We start from the raw sequence: 24,662 nt of genomic DNA, 5'->3' as shown, positions 1-24,662 counted from the left end.
AATAATAAGAAGAAGAAGAAGAAGAAGAAGAAGAAGAAGAACAATAAGAACAATAATATAACAACAACAACAATAATAATATATTATTATTATTATTATTATTATTATTATTATTATTATTATTATTATTATTATTATTATCATTATTATTATTACCATTATTTCTGCAATGTGTGTACCAGAAGAAGGTGGAAGTAGAATGTATCATTGTGTACATGCTGTTCAGATTATTCTCTGAGCTGGAAAAGGCAATGGTTTCATTGAGTTAATTTTGTTTTCTATAGAGGCAAAACAACTTTGTCGTCAAAAGCCATTCTAAACAGAGGGGAAAAAATTGTACTTGAGCAGCACAAAAGAGTGAAAAAAGCTACCCTCTAACAGCAGAACCAGACTGAGAGTGGAGTCTTTCTGGACAACCAGACTCAGAGGACATGATGAAAGTGATACAAAATTTGTTTTGTTGTTAAAGATGCAATGATTAACTCTCTGTGTGGTGTTTTTTTGTTCTCCCTGTGTGTGCTTGGTCTGCCCTGGGTTCTTTGGTTTCCTCCTACAACTCAAAACATGCATGTTAGGATAACTGGTAACCTCAAATTGCCCATTGATGTTACTGTGAGTGTGGTTGTCTCTCTTAAGTTTGTGCTGAGATGGTCTGGTGACCTGTTCAGGTGAACTCTGTCCTCACCCAAAGTTGGCTGGGATTAGCTTCAGTGCCAAGTGACCCTGTACATGATTAAGCGTTATAGATTGAAGGATTTGTACATATGTGCGCGTGCATGTGTGTCAATAGGTGTTAAATACATAGATAAATTTAAATCAGTAAATTTTTTGTGTTATATGTATATTTCGACATATTTTTGACATGTCTGGAATAAATTGTAATAAAACCTCACATAAGCGGTAATATTTGTTTTTTTTACGCATTTTTTTGTTCATGCTGAAAGTAAGTTGCTAACATAAAATCGGGAACCACGGGGGGGGGGGGGGGGGGGGGGGGGGGGGGGGTGTCACATGACAGTAGTAGTTGTATTTCCGAGCCTGTCCTGAATGCTCCACGGAGGCTGCTGCGGACGTACGGATTGTCCCGTCATGCAGCGCGGCCTGCTCCCCTCACACAGACAGCAGTAATGGCGGCCGGTTAGACGTCCACACAAACAGCGCGTCCGCCATCAGCCGCTCTCACCGCAGCTCCTCGGTCCCCGCGGCGGAGCGGAGCGGCGTCAGTCCGCCTGCGGGCCGCCGCCGCGCTCCACTCTGCACCCAATTCTCCGATATATTCCTGAAAATTCTAAAATAACATGGACGAGCACCCCGGAGGAGGAGGAGGGGGAGGAGGAGTTCCAAGACAGCCGCCGCCGCAGCAGCAGCAGCCGGGGAGCAACAGCACCGCTAACCCGCCGCTCGGAGGAGGAGCCGCCGGGGCCATGGTGCCGCAGCAGCCTGACGAGCTGTCCCGGCCGCAGCAGCAGTACACCATCCCCGGCATTCTGCACTACATCCAGCACGAGTGGGCCCGCTTCGAGATGGAGCGGGCGCACTGGGAGGTGGAGAGGGCCGAGCTCCAGGTTAGCACCATTAGCTTAGCACGGGCTAACGGGGCCGCTGCATGGATGTGATGGGTCTCCCAGCACAGCGGCTCTGGTACTCACTAACATGTTCGCTTAAACATTCAGAGCTAGTTATCATGTCTGTTACTAACCAACCTGGAAGCTTCAGAAAGTACATTTTACAAATCCCACTACGGTGACGCCACGTCCCGCCCACCTGCCCTCTGATTGATCAGATTTTGGCATGCTATGTTTTGATTGGTTGTATGTATTGCATTGATACGAAGGTAAACAAATCAGCGACAGTGTGGGGCGGGGCGTGGCGGCATCATAGTAGGTGTTCGCTGGGTCCCCGTTAGCTCGATGGAGCTAACCGTTAGCTGTTGTAACTGAGAACCGAGTATGTAAGCAGCCGCCGGGCCGCTCCGGGTCTCCCCGTGTCTGTACAGCGGGGCCGGAGGTCAGAAGCTGGCGAAAAATGCTGAAGTGAATCCAGCGGAATGATGGGGGATTAGTTAATCCCCGTCTCTGCCATTTTGGTTTGTCACGCTATCTATTAGCCGTGATGCTAATGTTGCTGTGAAGTGACCAGCTGGGCCTGGAAGTGTGTGTGAGAGTCAGTTTGTGTCTTCATATTTGTTTATTCCAGGTGTCCCTGATAGGGGATGCATATGAAACAAAGGGAGGACTGATCTGTTACATACGGGCTCCATTATGATCCATGCGGATGATTTGCAATGTAAAACAGCTTGGTCCATCATGTTATGAGTATTTCTTCTTCATAATCTGAAACTCACCACACAGTGAAATAGGTAAATGTACACCCGCTAAACTATTCACTGTCATGTTCCCAATACCGTCCTGAACACTGAAGCTGTTGCGTTACTTGCAGTGTTCAGTAATGTGTGTGCCCCATCGTTCAAAATGATAAAGATCAGCTTCAGGAAATCTCAAGAGAAAGCTCCGTTAGAAACATCTCCATGTCATCACATGAAATGATAGCCACGTGATCAGAGAAACTGTCAAACAAATAAATGTGCATGAAATCTAAAAGCTGAGCCAATAAGTTCAACAAGTGCGTCTGTTAACACGTGATTTTTATTCCCAGCATACATTCTTCCTTTTTTATTGTTGGACAAAATCATAAAGAGATGCAAACCGTACAAATGAATGTGTGGAGCAGAAAGTGAGTGCAACCTTTCAGATGAACACACTTCATCGTGACAGCAGATTTTTACTATTGTCTTTTAAAGCCTAATGAAGGTAATACAATCAGCTGTGACAGATGATGCCATATCTCAAGAGTGACATCGTTTTCCAAAGTAGTGCACTGAAGTCGAGATGTTTTTTATGAAAATACAGGTGTGTGTGTGTGTGTGTGTGTGTGTGTGTGTGTGTGTATCATGATCTTGCAGGCTGTAATCAGGACTTCTGGGTGTACTCTGACAGCTTCGTCACAGCTGGAGGCCAAAAGTGGAGCAGCCAGAAATAACCACAACACACATACACAGCAAAAGGCACACACTGTCTCGCTCTCTCACACACAGATACAGTAACACACACACACACACACACACACACACACACACACACACACACACACACAACAGTCCCTCAGTCATCACACTGTCTTGTCTCTGTAAATTGAGTTGTTTGAGGTTCAAAAAATTTCAGAACAAAACACCTTGTCTTTGTGAGAGTATCTTGTGTGTGTGTGTGTGTGTGTGTGTGTGTGTGTGTGTGTGTGTGTGTGTGTGTGTCAACTTTGTAAAAGTGGACCAGTGACCTCACACTCGGCTCTCCATCACTCCTCTGACCTCAGTCTCGCTCCCCGAGGAGCGCTTGATTCATGCTCACCAGGTGCAGCGGCGGGAGGGGCTGTGCTGTTTTTCCCAGATTAGCTGGAGCTTCTCGGTGAGCTCAGATTTTTAATTCAGCTCACTCACTGTCTGTAAAAACCCTGCGAGATCATAAAATATGACAGATGTCAGTAGCAGGCAGGGTCATGATTTATTTCCGATTCTTTCTTTAAAACGACACATTTTAAACCCTCTCTTTGTAACCATTTTCTTAACTTTTCAAATAGAAATGAAGGAAAATGGCTTTTAGTTTCAGCCTGACTCAGTGATGTAGGAAACTGTAGTGGTTCCGTATGTTAAATTAATTGAAATTCACTTTCTGAGACTCTTGAACACGTCACCAGCGATGTACTCTGGGGTTATTGAGAGTTAATCAGACCATAGCTTGTGTTCATTTGTGGTGCTGTCTTTGGATCTGGAGCCATCTCGAGGCTTTCTCTGCTTCTTTCCTGACGTTCTCAATGGCTCTGCTTCTTGCTGCTCCAGTGATGCTCAGCATGTTGAGGATTGTGTGCAGTGAATGACCCAGAAACTCTCTGGGTCCTACTTCAGTGAGCATGCGTGTCGCCTTCTAGCCTTCAGCATGGCCGTTGATGATCAGCTGTTTCGATTGGCCTCCTCCCACAGCGCAGTGATGCTCCTGGTAGTCTGAGATCTCAGTGGCGTGGTCCACTCAGAGGCCTGGGCAGTAGATAAAATCCCTCCTGCTGCTGCTTTGCGTTGTCTCCTTGTTGCTCTGCTGCTTTCATAGAATGTGCTTCAGCTTGTGCATACGGCTACACCGGCTGACCCTTAAGCCGATGGGTTTCAGCATTTTGTCGCAGCAGCAGATCCACCAAAACTGTGTGAATGATTTTGAGCAGCTGGTCTAAATGTGTGCTCCAACAATCTTCTTTCTGAGCACAGCCCTCCAAACTGTCGAGTCACCACCATGACTCCAGTCAGGCCTCTCCACCTCCTTCCTTTTCTCACCTCTACTCCTGCCTGAGTTACCTTTGAGTCTCTACACTACATGACTGTTCATGTATGTTATTTTTTTTATAAATCCTGTTTGTTTCTGACATTGGTCCAAAGCGTTATGCATGATTAAGTTTATTTACATTGTAAACCTCAGCCAGAAGACTTTTTTTTTTTTTTGGGGACAGGTGTGCCGAAGCAGCTGTTGGTAAATAATTACAAGATAATGAGTTTGTCATCATAAGCCAATAATAAAGTCAGTTTCAGGCTGACTGCTGTGTAAGTGGTCCAAGAATGTGTTCATGTGGATCGCCACACATTAAATTACCTGTATTTTATGCAGGACATGTAAGCAGAACAAGTTTTTAATCTCTAATGATGGAAAATGTGTTTTATCATTTCAAGTATCATCGTCATTTTTTAATCTGTTTTCTGATATTTTACTTGTTAAAGTTACAAATTGAGAGAATAAATGTTGTCTATAAATAAATCTAATCTGTGGACACAGTGAATGAAAGTGAGATGAAAATATCCCGATCATCTGACATCGGCAGTTTCCATGTTTGTTGATGGAGGAAGCTTTAGCATTGACGTTAGCATGGAGTGCAGATGATGCAGAGGCTCAAAGTGAGATCACATGACAGATTGTCTTCACCGCCTGTCCGTCGTTCTTCTCAGAGACTGTGATCTTAAAACGCAGTTTAACTTCACATTTAAAGTTCATTGGCGTGTTCTGAGAAAGTCAATCAGTGACCATGAGTAAACTCACCCCGGGACCTTTCGGGCTCTCGCAGCAAAATACAGTGAGTTAATATTTCATCCCTCAGGCGATGCCGCGTCCTCAGACGTGCAGAATGTTCAAGTGCAGCGACGCAACGTGGCCGTCACAAATTAGATCAGAAAAATACACACACACACACACACACACACACACACACACACACACACACACACACACACACACACAGAGTTATTTTTAGTTTAGTCAAACAATTAAATTACACTTATTACTCATGTCAACAAATGTGAAGTGTATAAAAGTTCAAAGGAGGAGAGAGTGAAGCTGTGGCTGTCAGTCACTGGCAGCTAATCAGAGGAGAGGAAGCTCTGTGGTTTGTTATATAATACATCTGTGCATACATATGAAGACTCTATAAAGTGTCTGTGCTTATGAGGACTGCGAGTACTGTGTGTGTGTGTGTGTGTGTGTGCGTGCGCGCATATATCATAAACTTTTAGTATCAAGCAGGTTGGGGTGAAAGTGAAAAGTTTATATCTGATGTGATCACATCTTTATGTGTATGATTTCTTCTTCTAAATAACTACTCTGTCGTTTTTTTTTTTTTTTTTAATGTGCATCTGCAGTTCAAAGCTGCATGTTTTTGTATGTGTTTTATTCTAACCACAGAGTGATGGTGTGTTTGTGTTTGTGTGTTTGCACAGGCGAGGATCGCCTTCCTGCAGGGGGAGAGGAAAGGTCAGGAGAACCTAAAGAACGACCTGGTCCGAAGAATAAAGATGTTAGAGTATGCGTTGAAGCAAGAGAGGTGAGGACGGAACAGCTTATTCACAGTAAGATAAAAGAACCGAAATATTAAAAATTAACTCTTTTTTTTTCCTTTTCTTGGTCTTCAGAGCAAAATACCACAAATTAAAATATGGAACAGAGTTAAACCAAGGAGAGATGAAGATGCCAAGCTTTGAATCAGGTCAGTGTTTAAAATGACCTTTTTTTTCTTTTTTTCTTTTTTTTTTTGTTGGTGACAAAACTTTATTTGCTGAACTGGATTTTGCGTCAGTTTTGTCAGTTTTAGCAGTTCGTACCTGTGTGTTTTGCAGACACCAAAGACTCCGAGGTCTCTGCTGTTCCTGCCAACAGTCAACTCACCTGGAAACAAGGACGGCAACTCCTCAGACAGTAAGAGCACAACAGCGTCGCTGCGAAAACAATCACACCGTCACTGCAAAAGCTACACCAGTTGTTTAAAGAAACTGCAGCTTACAACACCCGTGTCACCGCACAAACTACAGCGTCACTGCATCGCCTCTGAAACTACATCTGCAGAGACATACAGACAGCAGCAGAAACTTTAAAAACGAAACTACATCAACAACTGAAAAGACTGCACTGTCACAGCACGAACTACAGCCTCAATAGGGTCAGCATCACGGACGCACCACCGACCCTGTGGCGATGTCAGCCTGTGTTTCGTGTGGCGCTGCATTCAGGTACCTGCAGGAGGTGGGATACACGGACACCATCCTGGACGTGCGCACTCAGAGGGTGCGCTCTCTGCTCGGCCTGTCGGGTTCCGAACAGAACGGATCCGTGGAGAACAAGAACCTGCAGCACCTGATCAACGGCACGGAGCGCCGCAAAGACGCCAAGAGGTGCGCAGAGGGAGCAGAGTCCGCTCACTGTCCTGCAGTGAAGGCACCCTCAATATCTGTCTGTCTGTCTGTCTGTGTGTGTGTGTGTGTGTGTGTGTGTGTGTGTGTGTGTGTGTGTGTGTGTGTGTGTGTGTGTGTGTGTGTGTGTGTGTGTGTGTGTGTGTGTGTGTGTGTGTGTGTGTGTGTGTGTGTGTGTGTGTGTGTGTGTGTGTGTGTGTGTGTGTGTGTGTGTGTGTGTGTGTGTGTGTGTGTGTGTGTGTTCAGAAGTCCAGGTGACGTCTTGGACACGTTTAACTTCCTGGAGAACACGGAAGACAGTGACGAGGATGAGGATGAGGAGGGAGATCTGATGGACGACATCAGCACCGATAAACACCACAGAGCCAAGAAACACAAAACCAAGGTCACACACACATTTTTCAGATTTTTATCTTAGTTTCAAGAGTCATTTTTCTAAAACTGGACTCCCCTGCAGCACCGTTCACATATTTTTCTTCCATTTGAAACGTGAGACGGCTGTTTCAGCTCGTGGTCCCTGGTGCTCTCTGCCTTCAGGTGGGGAACGAAGGTTTAGCCTCGGAGGACGACGCCGACACGGAGGAGGCTCTGAAGGAGTTCGACTTCCTGGTGACGGCGGAGGACGGCGAGGGAGCCGGAGAGGCGCGGAGCTCCGGAGACGGGACGGAGTGGGGTCAGACTTTTTATCATGGTTTGTGTGTGATGTGATGTGTGTGTGTTTGTGTGTGATGATATTGTATTCCTCACACTTATTTGTTTCTGAATTTTTATTTAGCCTAATTATGAACATTTTTGTTCATAAAAATTTGTCCAAATGTGATCGTTTCAGATTGCTTTCAAGAATACTATGTTGATAACTTCCGTTTTTACTGTTTTAGAAGTTTTTCTAAAACATGTTTAAAAGAATACTCCAAAGATTTTGGACCCATGCCCTATCCCGATCATTTACAAAATGAGATAAGCTCATAAATACCTTTTTTGTGTTCGTTCGTCCAGTGGCTGGATCCCAGCTGTTAGCATCGTAGTTAGCTTAGCTCAACTGCGGGAGGTGAAGAGGAGACAGAGCCAGACTGACGAAAGTGGACAAAACATTTTAAAAGACGTGTTTTCTTTTCAATCCGTTAAAATAATGTTTTGATACACAAAGATCTGCACAAGCATAGTGCTCCGCGGAAGGCTATACCGGTGCACAGAGTCTATGGCTTCTACTGCTGTGCTCCGTCTTTTAAAATGTTTTATCACCGTTTGGATTTACTTCATGTGCTAATACGCCGTCCCCTGGACCACTGGAAGGAGTATTTTGTCCACTTTCGTCAGTCCGGCTCTGTCTCCTCCTCACCTCCCGCAGTTGAACTAAGCTAACTACGATGCTAACAGCTGGGATCCAGCCACTGGACGAACGAACACAAAAAAGGTATTTATGAGCTTATCTCACTTGTAAATGATCGGGATAGGGCGTGGGTCCAAAATCTTCGGAGTATTCCTTCAGCAGATTGCCTTCAGCCTGGCTCCCTGAGCGGAGGAGTAAAGGGCAGCCGAGTGTTCCGTCACCGGTTCACTGTTTTAAAGCTGACACATGAACGCATACTGTTGTGCACACACTACAACAAATCCGTTTTTCTTGGAGCCTGTAAAAATGCGTCTTTTTAAAAACACTATGTCTCCATGGAAACGGGAGGAAATTCTACTTTTCTGAATTGCTGTTGCTGATCATGCACACCACAGCCGGAGTTAACAGTCCTTTCTGCACATGCTCAGTAGACGGACAGAAAGACCCGTGTTTCTCTCCAGAGTGTCAAGAGTTCTCAATTTTAGTATTTCAAGAAGGTTTATATGTAATTTATTTCTATATTCAGTGATGATCTGTTTGTGAACAAGACATGAACGCCTTTAATGGAACGATAACAGTTGGTCTGTCTCTCTTCTCTCTGCAGCGGAGCCGCTCCCGTTCCCGAGCGGCGGGGGGAAATCCTTCCTGCTCGGCGGCTCGGATGACGTGCTGGAGAGCGTGCTGGGTTTTGGGCGACCTCGCCGACCTCACTGTCGCCAACGACGAGGCCGACTACGGCTACGACGTAAGTCAAGCGCAGCGGCTGGCGGAAGGAGGCGTCCGATCGATAAGGTTTCGTTGACTCTGCGCCGGTTTGTCGCCCTCAGCTGCCGTCCAATAAGGAGTCTTCATTCAGGAAGACGTGGAACCCCAAGTACACGCTGCGCAGCCACTTCGACGGCGTGCGAGCGCTCGCCTTCCACCCCGTGGAGCCCTGCCTGGTCACCGTGTCCGAGGACCACACGCTCAAACTGTGGAACCTCACCAAGACCGTCCCCGCCAAAAAGTAGGCCCCAGTTCCACAGTCTGGCTGTAAATCTGCAGCGAAGCCTCAAACGTTGTAGCTTTTCCAGGTGACAAAGAAAGAGAGTGAACCAACAACCGTCCTGCTTTTTTTTCTGTTTTCAGAAGTGCCTCCTTCGATGTTGAACCCATCTACACGTTCAGAGCCCACGAGTGCGTATCCACCACTCCGCAACGGTCTTCTCGCATCACACCTCCGTCTCTGTGCCAACACACTCCCATCACACTCACACTCTCCATCAGACCTCCGTCACGCTTCAGTTCTCCGTCAATGGACGGAGAACTGGGGTGTGGCGTAGCGGCGGGTGATGATCGGGGTCGTTACGTTTGTCCCTGCTCCTCTGATTGCGTCCGTTCTGTGTGTCAGTGGTCCCGTGTTGTCGCTGGCGATGACATCGAGCGGTGAACAGTGTTTCAGCGGCGGCATCGACTCCACGATCCAGTGGTGGAACATCCCCAGCTCCAACGTCGACCCCTACGACACTTACGGTACGCTCGGCCGGCACAAACTCGGCCTCCAGTGGGACCCGGATGGGGAAAAAAGACCGTCCATTGAACCCTCTGCCTCCTGTCGTCCAATCAGATCCCAGCGTTCTGGCCGGGTCGTGGACGGGTCACACAGACGCCGTGTGGGGATTGGCCTACAGCGGCATCAAGAACCGCCTCCTGTCGTGTTCGGCCGACGGCACCGTGAAGCTGTGGAACCCGACGGAGAAGAACCCCTGCATCGCCACTTTCAATGCCAACAAAGGTGAGGAACACGCGCGCGCACACACACACACACACACACACACACACACACACACACACACACGGCGCCATGGTAACCGCCGCTGAAGCTTCACAAGCGCCTCGTCTCTTTACAGAGCACGGCATCCCCACCGCCGTGGACTTCAACGGCTGCGACCCCGCCCACATGGTGGCGTCCTTCAACGGCGGCGACGTGGTGGTGTACGACCTGGAGACCTCCCAGAATGCACTGGTGCTGAAGGGACAAGGAGACAGCAGTAAGACCTTCGCATAAGTTTATACACGAATCATCTTATGAAAATACATAAATAAATGCCTGTTCAACCGAAAAATAAAAATATATAAAATATATTTCTATTCATCTGTAATAATGTGAAATATATGAATTAGGATAGATTGTTGTGTTTAGCATATCGATAATTGACAAACATTATTGAATGAACTGACGCGTCAGACATATTGGATGAAGATCCTCTTCTCTACAGACCCTAAATATCAGAATTTACTGAATTCACAGCACAATTTTACACAGTTTGGTTTCTTACAACAGCAGACATGTAGTTATAAGTTATAACAGTAATAGTAATAGTTATAATAGTACACCATTCCAAAATACTTGTAATGGTTTCTAAGCAGTTTCTCATGATAATTTTGAGTGAAAACAGAACCAGGTCTGATCGAGTGTGTTAATATCTGGATGCATCATCTCTGCTGAAATGGCCCAGAATAATAATAATTAAAAAAAAAAAAACTGTGCAAATATAAGCAAACTATATAAAATATGATCAATATATAAGTCCAAAAAATACAGTTAATTATTATTGAAACTCATGAAGATAAAGATGAGAAAATAATTGATGACTAAACAATTTGGGGGGAGGGATACAAAATGATTTAATAATATATCTGCAAAACTTTCACAAAAGCTCAAAAAACTTTACAGCCCGTTTAGGACAAACATTGTCACACTATTATGAGGATAACGTTTGGTGCAGAAAACATAATCTGAAGCCATACAGGCTATAGTAGAACGTACAAACAAATATTCCTTTTTTATTTTTTCGTTGTTCTTCCTCGACGCTCAGATCAAACCAAAATTGTCGGCATGAATTCCTCCAGACCGGATACTTCTCAGCAGGATGTGTCTGAATTTTGTCAACATAAAATATCTATAGCTGCATAATTTAATAAATGCTAATATCCACTTCTATTTTTTTTTTTTTCCAAACAAATCTAAAATATTTTGTGAAATGTATCCTGACTGTAAATTACCCAGTTTCCCAAAAAGTAAAAACCAAAATATCCCAGAGTTTTAGAAATTTTCAATGTTGGATAAATATACATTTAGAAGAATCGTCATAACATTTTAAAAGAATACTTGAATTAAGTTTTATTAATGGATAAAAAGAGTTAAAAAAAAAAAAAGTTACAAGATATTCGCGTGCACTCCGCTTTTTTCTTTGACACACCCCTTCTCTTTCTTTCTTCCTCCTCCTCAGCACTGCCAGGCTCTAATCATATCAATAAGGTGGTGAGTCATCCCACGCTGCCGGTCACCATTAGCGCTCACGAGGACCGGCACATCAAATTCTACGATAACAAGTCAGGTGAGCGCGTCCACTTCACTGACGGTTTGTAAAACGCACGCTCGGCCCCCCGGACTGTCCTCACGCCGCCTCCTGTGTGTGCCCCCCCACCTGCAGGTAAAGTCATCCACGCCATGGTGGCTCACCTGGACGCAGTGACCAGTCTGGCTGTGGATCCCAACGGCATCTACCTAATGTCTGGGAGTAAGTCCTACATCACTGTCAAGTTATTATTTTGAGCTTTGTGGAGGTTTATTTCGTTCCTGACTCCTCCTCATCATCCTCCTCCACCTCCTCCTCCTCCTCCTCCTCCTCCTCATCCTCCCCCTTCTCCTCCTCCTCAGGTCATGACTGCTCCCTCCGTCTGTGGAACCTCGACAGTAAAACCTGCGTTCAGGAGATCACAGCTCACAGGAAAAAGAGTGAGGAGGCCATCTACGACGTCGCCTTCCACCCCTCCAAGGCCTACATCGCCTCTGCCGGGGCCGACGCGCTCGCCAGGGTCTACGTGTAAACGAGCAGGAGGATGAGGATGAGGAGGAGGAAGGTCAAACAGTCACACAGAGACTCAGAAAGAGGCCAAGGGGACGGCTGCACACAAACAAACAGGATTCAGGTCCGAACACAGAATTCAGCTGCAGAGACTGGAAGATCTGAACACACACACACAGCGTACGGAGTCATGTGACCGACTGACGAGAGACGGTCAGCCTGCAGGTCGACACGCAGCCCTGCCATGTTGTCGTCTGCCCCCCCCTCAGAAAAAAAAAAAATCCCAGCTCTGACCACACTACACGCCCCCTCCCACATATAACACTAAGTGATCCCCCCCAAAAGACTTTCATGAGACTGCTGGCGTCAAAGGTCAGGAGCCTCGGCACACGCCAAATCGTAGGAGCCCACAGTAAAATGTTTCTTTCAGAACAGAGAGGTACAGATATCTTCTGAGAAAGTTTACATTTCATTTAAAAATCATTTTACAGAATCTTGTAAATGAAAACCTGAAAGGAAACTGTGTGACAGAAGCAGCGAGACGTCCGGGAAGCATCCAGGCCAGTCTACGGCTCACACTGCCTCTCCAGCGGCGAGCAGCTCGCTCGGTGTCACGGCGATCCCCAGCGCGCACACACACACACACACACACACACACACACTCACTCACACAGAGCAGCTGCTTCTGTTGGAAGAATCACAGCCCGTTTCTTCTTGGTTCCGCTTCGCAGTGTCGTCCTGGTGGCCCCTTTTTGGCCCGCAGGCCGGATGTTTGACACCCCTGTTGTCAAGCGTGGTGAGAGCGGCTGGAGAAAGTCTCATGTCCAAACAAAGATCCGTCTTGAATCCGAGCACAGGATTGGTCGGTGCTGCTCGCCCTCAGCCCCCCGTGTTAAAGCGACGTTACCGTGGTTACACGTTAGTGACAAATAATTCTAGTTTTTATAATCCCGTTTGTTTATATATACATATATATATATATATATATATCTAGAAACGTCCGGGAGGAGCAGGAGCAGCAGCAGCAGCAGGAGGAAGAGGGCTGGTATTTATTTATTTCCAGATGTAATATTCTGGAGTTTAAAGCAGCGTTAAAACAGTTTGTTTTTTTTATTTAAAAAGTCACAATCAGGTCAGTATTCCTGATAGAAGTAATAAAAATTCTCTTTCAGATATTCAAAACAAAAACATGAAACATGCTCATTTGTATGAGAAAGTTTTTAAAAATGAGGTCAAATATTCTGATAATGTCAGAAATGAAACTTTTGAATTGTGTCAAGTCAGAGTCCCATAAATATTATCTGCTAACAGAGAAGGTGGGAAGTGCCAGTGGATGCTCTCCAGCTGGGAAAGTGGGAAGTTTTGAAGAGCTCCACGGAGCTAACGTGACTGAAGAGTTTCTCTGTGTCGTCCTGTTGTCGGTTCGGCCTGCCCCTGGAGTGTGTGGGACCCCGGTTCGATCCCCACTGTATGACCGCACTGTTTGACTCACTTTGCTAGCCCGACGCAGACACTGGAGCACAAACACGGCCGATGTAGTCACCCATCCTGTGAGAATTACTCAGTTTTATAACAATGGTGTGGTGAAGTTCCAGTAGAATCCGCAGCCTTTTATTAACACGCAACACCGAGTTTTGATGGACTTCATTAAACCATTAATTCTGCTCAAATCAGCCAATCACAGACAGGTGGGAGGTCCCTGAACGCAGCACAGGTTGTGGCCTCCTCGTCCTCTTCCTCTTCGTCTCCGCACACGGTGGGTTTTTTTTTTTTAACCTCGTCCCTGGTTTTTATTCTCGTCGCAGCTCCGGGACAAACGTCCAGTCAGAGGCGTCCTCTGAGCAGGTTTTTGAAAGCTGCTCTCTGATTGGCTGACACAGGTTTTAATAGTTGAAATGTTATTTTTACCGTGAAGGGATTTGTAAGCTGACGGCCGGCACTCTGTTTCCTGTGTAACGACGACTCTTCTGTTTGTGTACTGCATGATTAATACAAGAAAAGTATTTTTTCTAGTCTTCCAAAAAAAGGAAAAAAAAAGTTCTGATCAGTTTGCCAGTTTTGATGAGTTTTGTAAGTTTTTTTTTTTTTTTTTTCTTTGATTTCCAAACTTCTGAGCAGCAGATTTTAAAGACTGTACCACATTAGCAGAATACAGCTGTGGAAATGTATATAAAATGTCTATAACTATTAAATGGTGTAAATGTACAGAAACTGACGTGTCGCTCTTCTTCCTCCACCAATCAGATCACTCGGTGTCTCTTGCTTCAGGATGGAGTCTGATTCCTTTCTCACTTCTGTTCATACCTGTGTTTTTGTTCTTTGTTTTTTTTTTGTTTTTTTTTTTTTCCTCATGGAAAAGTGTTGGTCAATGATACCAGCATGGGCAATTTCTACACATCACAGAGAACGACTGAAGTGCAATAATCATGTTTGCATGCACTGCATTCCGATTTAACAGAGTCGGATGGAACCGAGCTGCACTGGAGTGAGTTGGCTATTTCAGTGAAGTAGTTCACCATGATTTCACACCCAACGGCCACAGGGCAGAGTTCAGCTCCAAAAACTAACAATAAAAACAAAGTTCTCCTCTTCTGAAATGCTGCTGGTGGAAACTTTAAAAGAACAATGTTATTTCGAAGATCAAATATTGAACAAGAAAACCCATGAACATCTGTTTCAGGATTTTTCAGATCATATTTCAATATTCTTGCATGTTCACAATGAAAATATTTCAATGGCAAAGATCCCCCATGCCACTAAATTTGAGATTCACATGTGGAAATTGGGATTTTGCTTCACGACATGGAAAAATGCATGTTCGACTTCAGCTAAAATCTCACGTTGAGATAGTCTCTATGTAAAATGTGGATTTTCAAAAGGTCTGCATTGCATGCGTGAGTAAAAATCATATTTACATGTATGAACAACATAGGCATGTACAGACTCCTAACCCTGTACCCAGAACCTGAATGACCTGATGGCCACCCGTCACGCCTCAGCAGACAATAGGAGCACTTTTGAATAGCAGGAGATGTCATTCTCAGGATGGAATTGATGCACAAGGACAACATGACTGAGACGGCGACATTTTGTTGTGGTACCCTCCACTGTTGTTGGCTTTTGTTTCAATAAACTGTCCGATTTGAGGAAATCACCACTGCATGCTTTTGGATCACCGCTGGAAATATGCTGCATGTCTAAATTCTTGCTTGTGTTATACGTCGCTTTACATAAAAGTGTCATTGTAGCATGTGTCATGCTACAACATGATAATATTTCTGATTTTATATGAATTTCTGGGGAGATATGTACAGTATATGTCTATGTTTGTAATGTTTTGTCTTTGTTTTTGAGGCTGTGTGTGTGTGTGTGTTCTCGTATTTCTATCCTTGTCGGGGCCAAATGTCCCCACAAGGATAGCAAAACGTGGAACGACGTGCCTTGTGGGGACCTTTTTCCGGTCCTAAGTAGGAGAAACAGTGTTTTTTTGACCATGTTGTTGTTACTGAAAAAAGTAAAAGTGCAAAAACATTTCTTTAGGGTTAGGCTTTGTTGTGGTGTGGGTTAGGGTTAGGGTAAGGGTTAGGGGCTAGACATGAATGGGAGTCAATGGACGGTCCCCACGAGGATAGAAATACGAGACTGAGCGTTCTCGTATTTCTATCCTTGTTGGGGCCAAATGTCCCCACAAGGATAGCAAAACGTGGAACGACGTGCCTTGTGGGGACCTTTTTCCGGTCCTAAGTAGGAGAAACAGTGTTTTCTTGACCATGTTCTTGTTACTGAAAAAAGTAAAAGTGCAAAAACATTTCTTTAGGGTTAGGCTTTGTTGTGGTGTGGGTTAGGGTTAGGGTAAGGGTCAGGGTTAGGGGCTAGACATGAATGGGAGTCAATGGATGGTCCCCACAAGGATAGAAATACAAGACTGAGCGTGTGTGTGTGTGTGTGTGTGTGTGTGTGTGTGTGTGTGTGTGTGTGTGTGTGTGTGTGTGTGTGTGTGTGTGTGTGTGTGTGTGTGTGTGTGTGTGTACGCGTTGAGGTTGAATGCAGGGGCTGTTTTGTGGTTCGGCCGCCAGAGGGCGCTGTAGCGGACAGGTGGGAGTAAAGTCAGCAGCTGTTGCCGCAGAAGAAGTGCTTTGTTTTGAAGAGGAAAATTTAAAAAGAGAGAAACCGACGTAAAAGAAGAATCTCTCGGGAGTCTGCCCAAAAACCTGTCAAAAGTCACATTCCAACAACGAACCGAGGTAAGTCTGCACAGAACATAAAGCGCACCTTAGAAATTCGATGTTTTTAATAGTTTCACGGACTTTTATTCCCCTTTTAAACGCGTTCTGAGCAGGAAAAGGATTCGCGCGACTGTTCACGTCCTTCACGTCGTTCTTTTTGTAATCAAAAACACACCTTTTCTTTGTTGAAAACGTTAATCTGCCTTTATTTACTCCATATTGTGTTTTTATTTTACCACATAAATACCCAAATAACAACTTTCTTCATTTGAAGTCTAAAAAAAAATTTCATTCACGCACCCATCTGTTTTTACCATGTAAATACCTGAATTACACACTTATTGCTTTATTCAAAGTGGAAAAGGCTATTTTTATTAACACATTCTCCTTTTTTTATACCATGTAAATACCAAAATGACACACTTATTCCTTTATTGAAAGTTTAAAGAGTTGTTTTTGTTGATGCATTCCTCTGTTTTACTGTCTAAACACATAATTAACAGATTTCTTTCTTTATTTAAAGCCTAACAACAGTTTTTCCACACATTCTTCACTCTTTTTACCACTTAACTACCCAAAATAACCCACTTTGTATTGAACCTTTGTGATGTTTTGTTATGGGGCAAAAAACGAGCAGTTTGGCCCTGACAGTCCTCCAGAGTTCATCTGCATTGATCTTCATGTCAGCTGACTGAAAGTGTGGAAAGAATTAATACATATGGAGACTGATGAAGAACTTATAAAAACAAAACTTTGACAAACCCATAACTGCAGTGAAATTAGATTTAGGAGCAGATTCTCTTCTTTCACCTTTCATTAATGTATTTACCGTAATGTGTGGCATTTCAATGACACTAATATGCGACATATGAATTTCTTTGAACTTAATTTATTTTTTACACCGCTGAGAGACAAATTCAACAGAAGAGGTGCACCACTGTTTACTTGATTTGTTTAAAAAAACTGAGACATGTATGTCTCCAGCTCATAAAGGAATAGAAGTATATTTGTGTAATTATCAGGTTATGGCTGCTGTGCTGCATGAAGTAACAGAGACCCACAGCTACTAACTACAAACATGTCTTTTTTTATGCTTTTTAGCTGAACAACTCAAGCAGTTATACCACCTTGTGAGCTCTGATGCTTTCTGTGATAGCAGCCTGTCCATCAGCTCCATGTGTACATTATCATTTTTTTGGTTTTTCATGTGTTTTGTCAGTGATGAAACATGACTGTATGTGGAGTGAGACAGGAGAGAAGTATACGGCCTGGTCACAATCAACATTGACTCCAGGTGGACAGCAGACTAAAAAATTCAGCCTCAACAAACTGTGCCAATTTTTATTTTCACTATACTACAGTTTTCGAGCAATCAGATGCAAAAAAATTCATCCAGTAATCTTATTTGGTAGTAAAATGGTGATCAGTTAAAGATGTCGAGGTAAAATGGGGTATGGACTCTACATTAGCATGACTTGGATAGCATAACAAGACTTAAAACAGATGAAGAGCATCACTACAACTTAATAAACTCAGTTGTTTGTTTAATTTAGTAAAATATATGAACAGAACTCTGCTTTATTGCCCATCAAATGACCACAAAAGACTCAATAACGTGCAAATGTGATGAAATATGTGGAAAATAAATTATCTTTTCTGAAAACTTAATATAAATGTCTGCACACACAATTTGCACATTGCTGGATTGCTGTAATTTATGTTTCTTAACTGATTTGTATCAAATGAACAACAACAACTGCATTATTTCTGAAATCTTGACACTCAGAAGTTTGTAAAACGTCCTATCGGGCCGATGAATCGGCCAATCCGATGAATCGGTCGACCTCTAACTGGTAGTGCAGTGAAATAACATAAAGTCACTGAAATTGTTGTTTAAATTATCTGGCAATTACCATTACCAAATTTACCAAATGAACATTTTCCCGTAGCATTATGCGAGTTATTCAAAAAGAGGAATTTTGGAATTCAAAGTCCTTGCTTCGATTCTCTGCGTTAGTTTTCTGTGGGTAAAAGATGTACTTTTAGGCAAATATGTCGTCTTGAGAGTTGTAGATAAATACACCCCTTTTCAATATGCTCACATGTTCCAATAATATCAAGAATTTCAACTTCTAAGTGGAATGACAAAATGCAAGGGTATGGACACTACATGGGGTACGGACACTACAATTGCAAACAACAGATCCCATTTGCAACTGTTGTAATATTAATTGTGTGCACTATATCCACAACATATCATCATTCAAATAGTGCTACCCAGGTATATAAAATACAACATTCAGCTCAAGCCAAATACATAGTAGGAATGAGGAACTGGATAGGGGTACGGACACTACCGGAAATTCTGGACATCGAGATACTATATTAGTTCAGCCTTTGTAACTTCATAGATAGTATATTGCTGATGCTATTTTTGGTCAGAAACTGATCCAATACCATAATAGATATATTTTAGACATGGCCTTGGCTTATATTGTGCTTATTTAAAAAAATAAGTCTCCATTAAGTCAAAAATCAGCTGAAATAGAGAAATATATAACGAGTTGAGCTTCCAGCTTCGCGGAACACAGCTCGGCCCCCACAGCTCGAATTTGCACGAAACAACCTGCAAAATAAAAGTAATCACATCCATTATCAAAAAACATCACGGTATTTCAATATATTTCTGATTTCCTTTGAAAATGAAGCTCCTAATATTCAAACAATCTTGTTTTGACCAGATATAACGCCCTTTTTCCTACAAAAAACCTTACATCAAATCGTCTTGGCGAAGATGATCAATGAAACATGCAGAAATAAATGCGTGTTGTTGTTTCAGTAAGCCATTGGCTGTCCAAACACACTCTCAAATGCATTCAAACACTAGCCTACACCACATTAGAAGACAATAACAACACACACAATACATTTCACAGGAAGATTGTGACCAGGCCGTCAGCGCAGTAAAGCTTTCCCAGCAGTCTAAACCTACAGCAGCGTAAATGCATTGCTGACCTTTGGCCTCAATGACTTGAACCTGCAGGTTCCAGTTCGACATGAAGAAGAAGAAGTCAATGCGGGAGTCAAAGAGTGGCGACAACACCCAGGAGTGTGAGTGACGCACACTAAAGATATGAAATGTGTTATTTTGATATTTGATTAAAGTGTGTCTCTGCGTGTGCGTGCACAGGTTGTGCTCTGTGTAGCTGCAGTGACGATGATCCAGCCCTCTTTGGAGAAAAGATCAGAGTCGAGGAGCACAACCTGTTTGTTCATTACTTCTGTTTGGTAAGTCTGTGGACATTGGAGCCTTTTCACATTTTCTCCACCATTAACCAGGATATTTATGTGTGTGTGTGTGTGTGTGTGTGTGTGTGTGTGCGCGCGTCTCTCAGCTGACGTCCTGTGGAATTTATCAGCGTGGAGAAGATGACGAGGGCGTCTTTGGTTTTCTGGTCAGCGACATTAAAAAGGAAATCCGACGTTCATCTCGATTGGTGCGTTGTTTTTTTCCTCCTTTGTTTTTCTCTTCTTGTAGCTCATGTTTTCATTAATATATATGTTGAGTTTGTGTTGTTCCTGACGTGTGTGTGTTTGTGTGTGTCATAGAAATGTATTGGCTGTCAGAAGAAAGGGGCGTGTGTGGGCTGCAACGTGTCAAACTGCAGGAGGATGGTTCACTTTCCCTGCGGGAGAAAACTCCAGTTTGTGTCTCAGTTTACCGGACTCTTCCCGTGAGTTCCAGTTCCACTCTGTTCCTGCTAATACTCGGTTACTCAGCCTGACTGTACTCCTACCTCAACTGTGTATGTGTGTGTGCCTTCAGGTCGTACTGTGATCGTCACAGTCCCTCCCAGAGTCTGACTTCAGGTCTGGACCACAGTCTTCCTCAGTCGTGCTCCATCTGTCTGGACGTCCTTGAACCCGTCCTCTCCTATTCCGTCCTCAAGTGTCCCTCCTGCCACAACAGCTGGTTCCACCGAGACTGTGTGCAGGTCAGCCCCCCCCCCCCCCCCCCCCCCCACACACACACACACACACACACACACACACACACACACACACACACACACACTCACACACTCACACACCACGGCCCATGCTCAGTCTGTCCGTCTGACCTGTCCCTGTCTCCATCTGTCCATCATAGCGTCAGGCCCACAGTGCGGGCCTCTTCTTCTTCAGGTGCACTCTGTGCAACAACAAGGAGAACTTCCAGGAGGAGATGATCCGACTGGGAATCTACATCCCAGAGAGGTAACGGCACAGCCTCACAGCTTCCTTCTGCGTCTTCCACCAAGAATTCCTGTGGAGATGAACAGGAAGGAGATCAAAAAAGTTCTTTGCCTGAATGCTTCCTCCCACTGTTCCCGTGATTTTGAATTTTAAACCTGTTTTTAGTCATTTTGGTCAGGTGACGTATCATCTGGGTCAGGAGGTGAACATCAGCGTTGTCACCAGCTGAAGCTAGTTATGTGTGACAGAGTTACTTGATATTTTAATATCAAATATTGTGCAATCAGCAACACTGTAAGGCAGTGATCGTCAAATTGCGGCCCAAGGGCCAACCGTCCAATCTGGCCCCCGGCCACTGCCCCGAACCCTGGGGTTAATGTTTCAACAGTTTACAAAAATCTGTAAACAAATCCCATTCAAGCGCTGATTAAATCATGTTGATGAGTTAGAATCTCCTTGTTTGTAATCCTGTTGCTTTATCAGTGTTTACAGTAGAGACACGAAGAAAATCAGTTCAGTCGTCTGTCTGCCTCTCTCTGACTCTCCAGCCTGTTTTCTGCATGAAGTTTGTATTCAGGATTTCTCCCTCCTGCAGAGATGCCTCCTGGGAGATGGAGGAGAATGCGTACTCGGACCTGCTGGAGGTTTACACTCACTGCGACGCTTCGATTTGCGTCTGTGACGACGGGCGCAGCCACTCGGCGGTGAGCGGGTAAGAAACCGCGTCGTAACTTCAGTATGCGGCCATGCGCCGGTTCCCTCCATCCGACCTGTGGTGTGTATATGTGTGTGTGTGTGTGTGTGTGTGTGTGTGTGTGTGTGTGTGTGTGTGTGTGTGTGTGTGTGTGTGTGTGTGTGGTGTGTGTGTGTGTGTGTGTGTGTGTGTGTGTGTGTGTGTGTGTGTGTGTGTGTGTGTGTGTGTGTTTCAGGTGGTTCAAGGTCATCCGGTGCCAGCTGTGTGGATCCAGAGGGACTCACAGGAAGTGCTCCGACCTGAGGCTGAACAGCAGTGACTGGGCCTGCAGCGTGTGCACGCATCGCTCCGACGGACGAGGTCTGGCCACACCCCCGCCCCCCGCCGCTGTGTGTCCGACAAACACTGAGCCTTCAGTCATGAACCGTGTCCCCCCCAGCCTCGCTGGTTTCTTCTCCGCAGGTGGAGCAGAGGAAGAGTCTCCGGTGCAAACGCCACCTGTCGCCGCTTCGCTCCCCCATCAGCAGCAAGAGGTACACAAATGTAACGCACCCGACAACCAGACACTGTCCTCACTACGCTCCTGACTTGTGTTTAGTGTAAACAACGTGTGTCTCTTCCCGTCAGATCTGGATCCCCTTTGGAGCTCCTGCAGTCTCTGGTCCCAAAGCTCCGCCCTCTGTCCGTGCAGGTGGAGGTGTGTGAAGACCAGGCTCTGAGGGCGGGACTGGACCTGGTCAGGAGGATTGACTTCGACCCCGCGTGCAATCTGTCCATCAGGTGAGCGCATGAAGAAGAGAGCTCCTCACAGCTGTCAAAGCTCATCCCGCCTCCTCACCTGCCCGGTCCCCCCCCCCCCCAGGTTCACCGGCACAAAGCTCACTCCGGTTCCCAGAAGCCTTTTGGATGACGACACAGCCTGGCGGTACTTCCTGAAGCTGCTGGTGCAGCAAATCCAGGATTGTGAGGTGTTCGAAGGTCCAGAGTCACATAAAAACCTGCGATTGGACTCTCAGGGTGAGTTATCGAAACTCTCAGCTCCATTGTCAGAGTTTGATTCCTCTCAAGCTTTTTTCCCAGAGTCCATTTTTAAGACTGTGTGTCTCACTGTGTGTGTCGCTGTGTGTATCTCTGTGTGTGCTCCAGCTGTCAGAGATGACCTGTACTTTGACATCGGGGTCCTGCTGGCTCTGGTTCTGGTCCACGGTGGCTTTCCAGTCTCCTTCTTCTCCCGGGCCCTCTACCAGTGTCTCTTTAACCACCCGGCCAACTGCCCGCTCACTGCTGCCCACATGACGCCCGACACACACATCACCCGCCAAGTGTGCCGGGTGAGCGCCGCACACTCCGTCCTGGCCGGCTCCGCCCTGATGGGGCGGCTCGCAGCTGACAGCCTCTCTGGTTTTCACAGATTGCAGCGGCAGTGACTCTGGACGAGCTGCACCACGTGATGGAGGAGAGCCGCGACCTGTTGGAGCTCGCCGGCTGTAACCAGCCAATCAGCAGCCTGGAGGAAAGAGAGGCGCTGGTGGAGGATCTGGTGAGCTTCACCATGATCACCAGGATGCAGCTGCCACTGAAGAGGTTGGATATGAACCGCCGGGATCCACTGTATGTGTGTGCAGATGGAGTGTGTGTTCACACGGCTGGTTTTTATGCTCCTGCAGGTTTCGAGAGGGTCTGCAGACGTTGGGCGTCTTTGAACAAGTAATAAATGTCTCTCACTGCGTTCATACGTCAGTCGTTTGCACATTGTTCAGAATTACAAGTTGCTGCTGTGTCGCAGGTGCTGCTCTTTCCGTCACTGTTCTTTGAGGTTTTCTGCCAACCTGACGATCAGCTGACAGCTCAGACGGTGGCTCAGCTCTTCACCTTCAGATTCTCCGAGCGGAAGGAGAAGCTGAACCAGGAGATGCCCGTCGCCTCCTTCTGGAGACACTTTCTCATGGAGTGTGAAGGTAAAGCTGGAGCTGTGCCGACATGTCGATGCTCCTTACACGTTGACCCTTTTCACTCATCTTCACATGTTAAATGTTCATGAAGGCCACAGAGTCCGGGGTCACAGGAAGCTGGACGACCCTGGACGAAGAGGCTGTCTCTTAGGTGGACTAGAGCCGTGCTTGAGGGATCGCAGACAGAACATCAATCAGCTGATCCATTGAGACAGCCTTGATTCAATGGGTGCAATTCTAATTGGGCGTCAATCAAAACAGCTGCTCCACTGATTAATGGAGGAACCCGGACCCAGTGGGTGTAAGCGTTTACTTAACCCCGGGCTCCTACCATGTAGAACTGGCTCCCAGTTCTGCTCCTTCTCTCGTTTCAATGCAATTTCATTGTACTACTGTAATTTCATTGTATTGCTACATGTCATCGATGATTGTTCCTCTTGTAGCCTATGTACCCTTATATGAATTGTATGTAGATACAAGAAACTGTCTGTCCTGTCTCCTTCTCCTTCTGTCCCCTCACCCCAACCGGAACAGCAGAAAGCCGCCACCTCTGAGCCTGGTTCTGCAAAGGTTTCTTCCTGTTAGAAGGGAGTTTTTCCTTTCCACAGCCGCTTATGCTTGCTCATGTGGATCTGTTGGGTCTGCTCTGTTAAAGTGTCTAGAAACAACCACGTTGTAATTGGCACTTCATAAATAAAGCTGAATTGAATTGAAATTGAGGCTAAAGAGTCCTCATGCTAAGATGGAGTTCTAATTCAGACAGTGAAAAAGCTTTGGTGAGGACAGCTCGTGTTGAACAAGCTACAATTAATAATTTAGGAATGACAGTAGTACAGTTTTGGTCGAGTTTAAGCTGTAAAAACTCCGTCTGATGAAATAGTTGTAACTGAGGCAAGCAGTCTGTCTTCAGTCTGTAGAAACCAGCCTGCTTCATTTCTGAGTGTCTTCTTCTTCTTCTGTCCTCAGTTGGACGGAGCTCCATCCCCTTGCAGGACCTCCTCCGGTTCTCCACAGGAGCCCAGGAGCTTTCAGCTGTCGGCCTCTTCCCTCCTCTCTCCATCTCCTTCCTCCACCCTGCAAGCTCCGAGGAGCAAGAACAAGGAGCAGCAGGAAGAAGAACACAAAGAAGAAAAGCAAACGATAAGAAGAAGAGCGAGGGAGGTCTTTTCCCTCAGAGCCAGCCTGGATCCAGGCTCCTCCTCCTGCCCATCGCCGCCTCGTATGCGGCCTTTAAGAGCGCCATGGAGCAGGCGATCAGCCACCACGTACATCTCCTGCCCTCAGAAAGTTAGAGGAGGTGCAGAAGGAGCATGTTGCCAGCGGATGGAGATTGTGGGAGATTTTCAGCTTCGTTTCTCCATCCTGGACTGAGTTTGAAGTGTTTCTGTTGGTTCTGTTGTTTGTTATGTCTTCTGTCTTCTTTCTCCAGAAGTTCTTTGTATGTTTAATTTTTTTGTTTTGTTTTTTTTTTTTTGAAGAAAGAAACATCTGAAAAGTCGTTAATCCATCACAAAGAGAACTTCTGTTGAAGAAAATGTATCAGAGCAGCTGTGATTTAACATGTCAGCTCTGTCAAACCCAAATTTATAGAGTACAATAAA

The 24,662-nt window shown here is 45.3% G+C and overlaps 2 protein-coding genes across 2 annotated transcripts; both read left to right on the top strand.

Annotated features, from left to right (window-relative positions):
- Window positions 1-1,092: 1,092 nt before the first annotated feature.
- On the top strand, window positions 1,093-14,164 carry strn3 (striatin, calmodulin binding protein 3). The gene is given in 17 exon segments (XM_030117162.1): window positions 1,093-1,565; window positions 5,807-5,910; window positions 5,999-6,072; window positions 6,203-6,281; window positions 6,593-6,754; window positions 7,019-7,157; window positions 7,310-7,445; window positions 8,707-8,789; window positions 8,791-8,847; window positions 8,930-9,108; window positions 9,231-9,278; window positions 9,493-9,614; window positions 9,709-9,876; window positions 9,992-10,132; window positions 11,375-11,482; window positions 11,579-11,665; window positions 11,806-14,164. Coding segments are annotated over 17 exon segments (2,124 nt in total). The 5' UTR covers window positions 1,093-1,298; the 3' UTR covers window positions 11,976-14,164.
- Window positions 14,165-16,101: 1,937 nt separating this feature from the next.
- Window positions 16,102-24,465, top strand: g2e3 (G2/M-phase specific E3 ubiquitin protein ligase). Its single transcript, XM_030117047.1, has 17 exons — window positions 16,102-16,197; window positions 19,223-19,290; window positions 19,370-19,467; window positions 19,575-19,676; window positions 19,789-19,913; window positions 20,006-20,174; window positions 20,330-20,436; window positions 21,011-21,127; window positions 21,345-21,469; window positions 21,549-21,642; window positions 21,737-21,889; window positions 21,972-22,126; window positions 22,256-22,440; window positions 22,521-22,693; window positions 22,777-22,816; window positions 22,896-23,067; window positions 24,028-24,465. The coding sequence occupies exons 2-17, from the start codon at window positions 19,236-19,238 to the stop codon at window positions 24,351-24,353; spliced, it is 2,196 nt and encodes a 731-aa protein (XP_029972907.1). The 5' UTR covers window positions 16,102-16,197; window positions 19,223-19,235; the 3' UTR covers window positions 24,354-24,465.
- The last annotated feature ends 197 nt before the right edge of the window (window positions 24,466-24,662 follow it).

This window comes from Salarias fasciatus, chromosome 19 (assembly GCF_902148845.1).
Source record: "Salarias fasciatus chromosome 19, fSalaFa1.1, whole genome shotgun sequence".
Classification (NCBI taxonomy): domain Eukaryota; kingdom Metazoa; phylum Chordata; class Actinopteri; order Blenniiformes; family Blenniidae; genus Salarias; species Salarias fasciatus.
The sequence above is the reverse complement of the archived record's forward strand: the minus strand, read 5'-3'. Positions and strand labels throughout refer to the sequence as shown.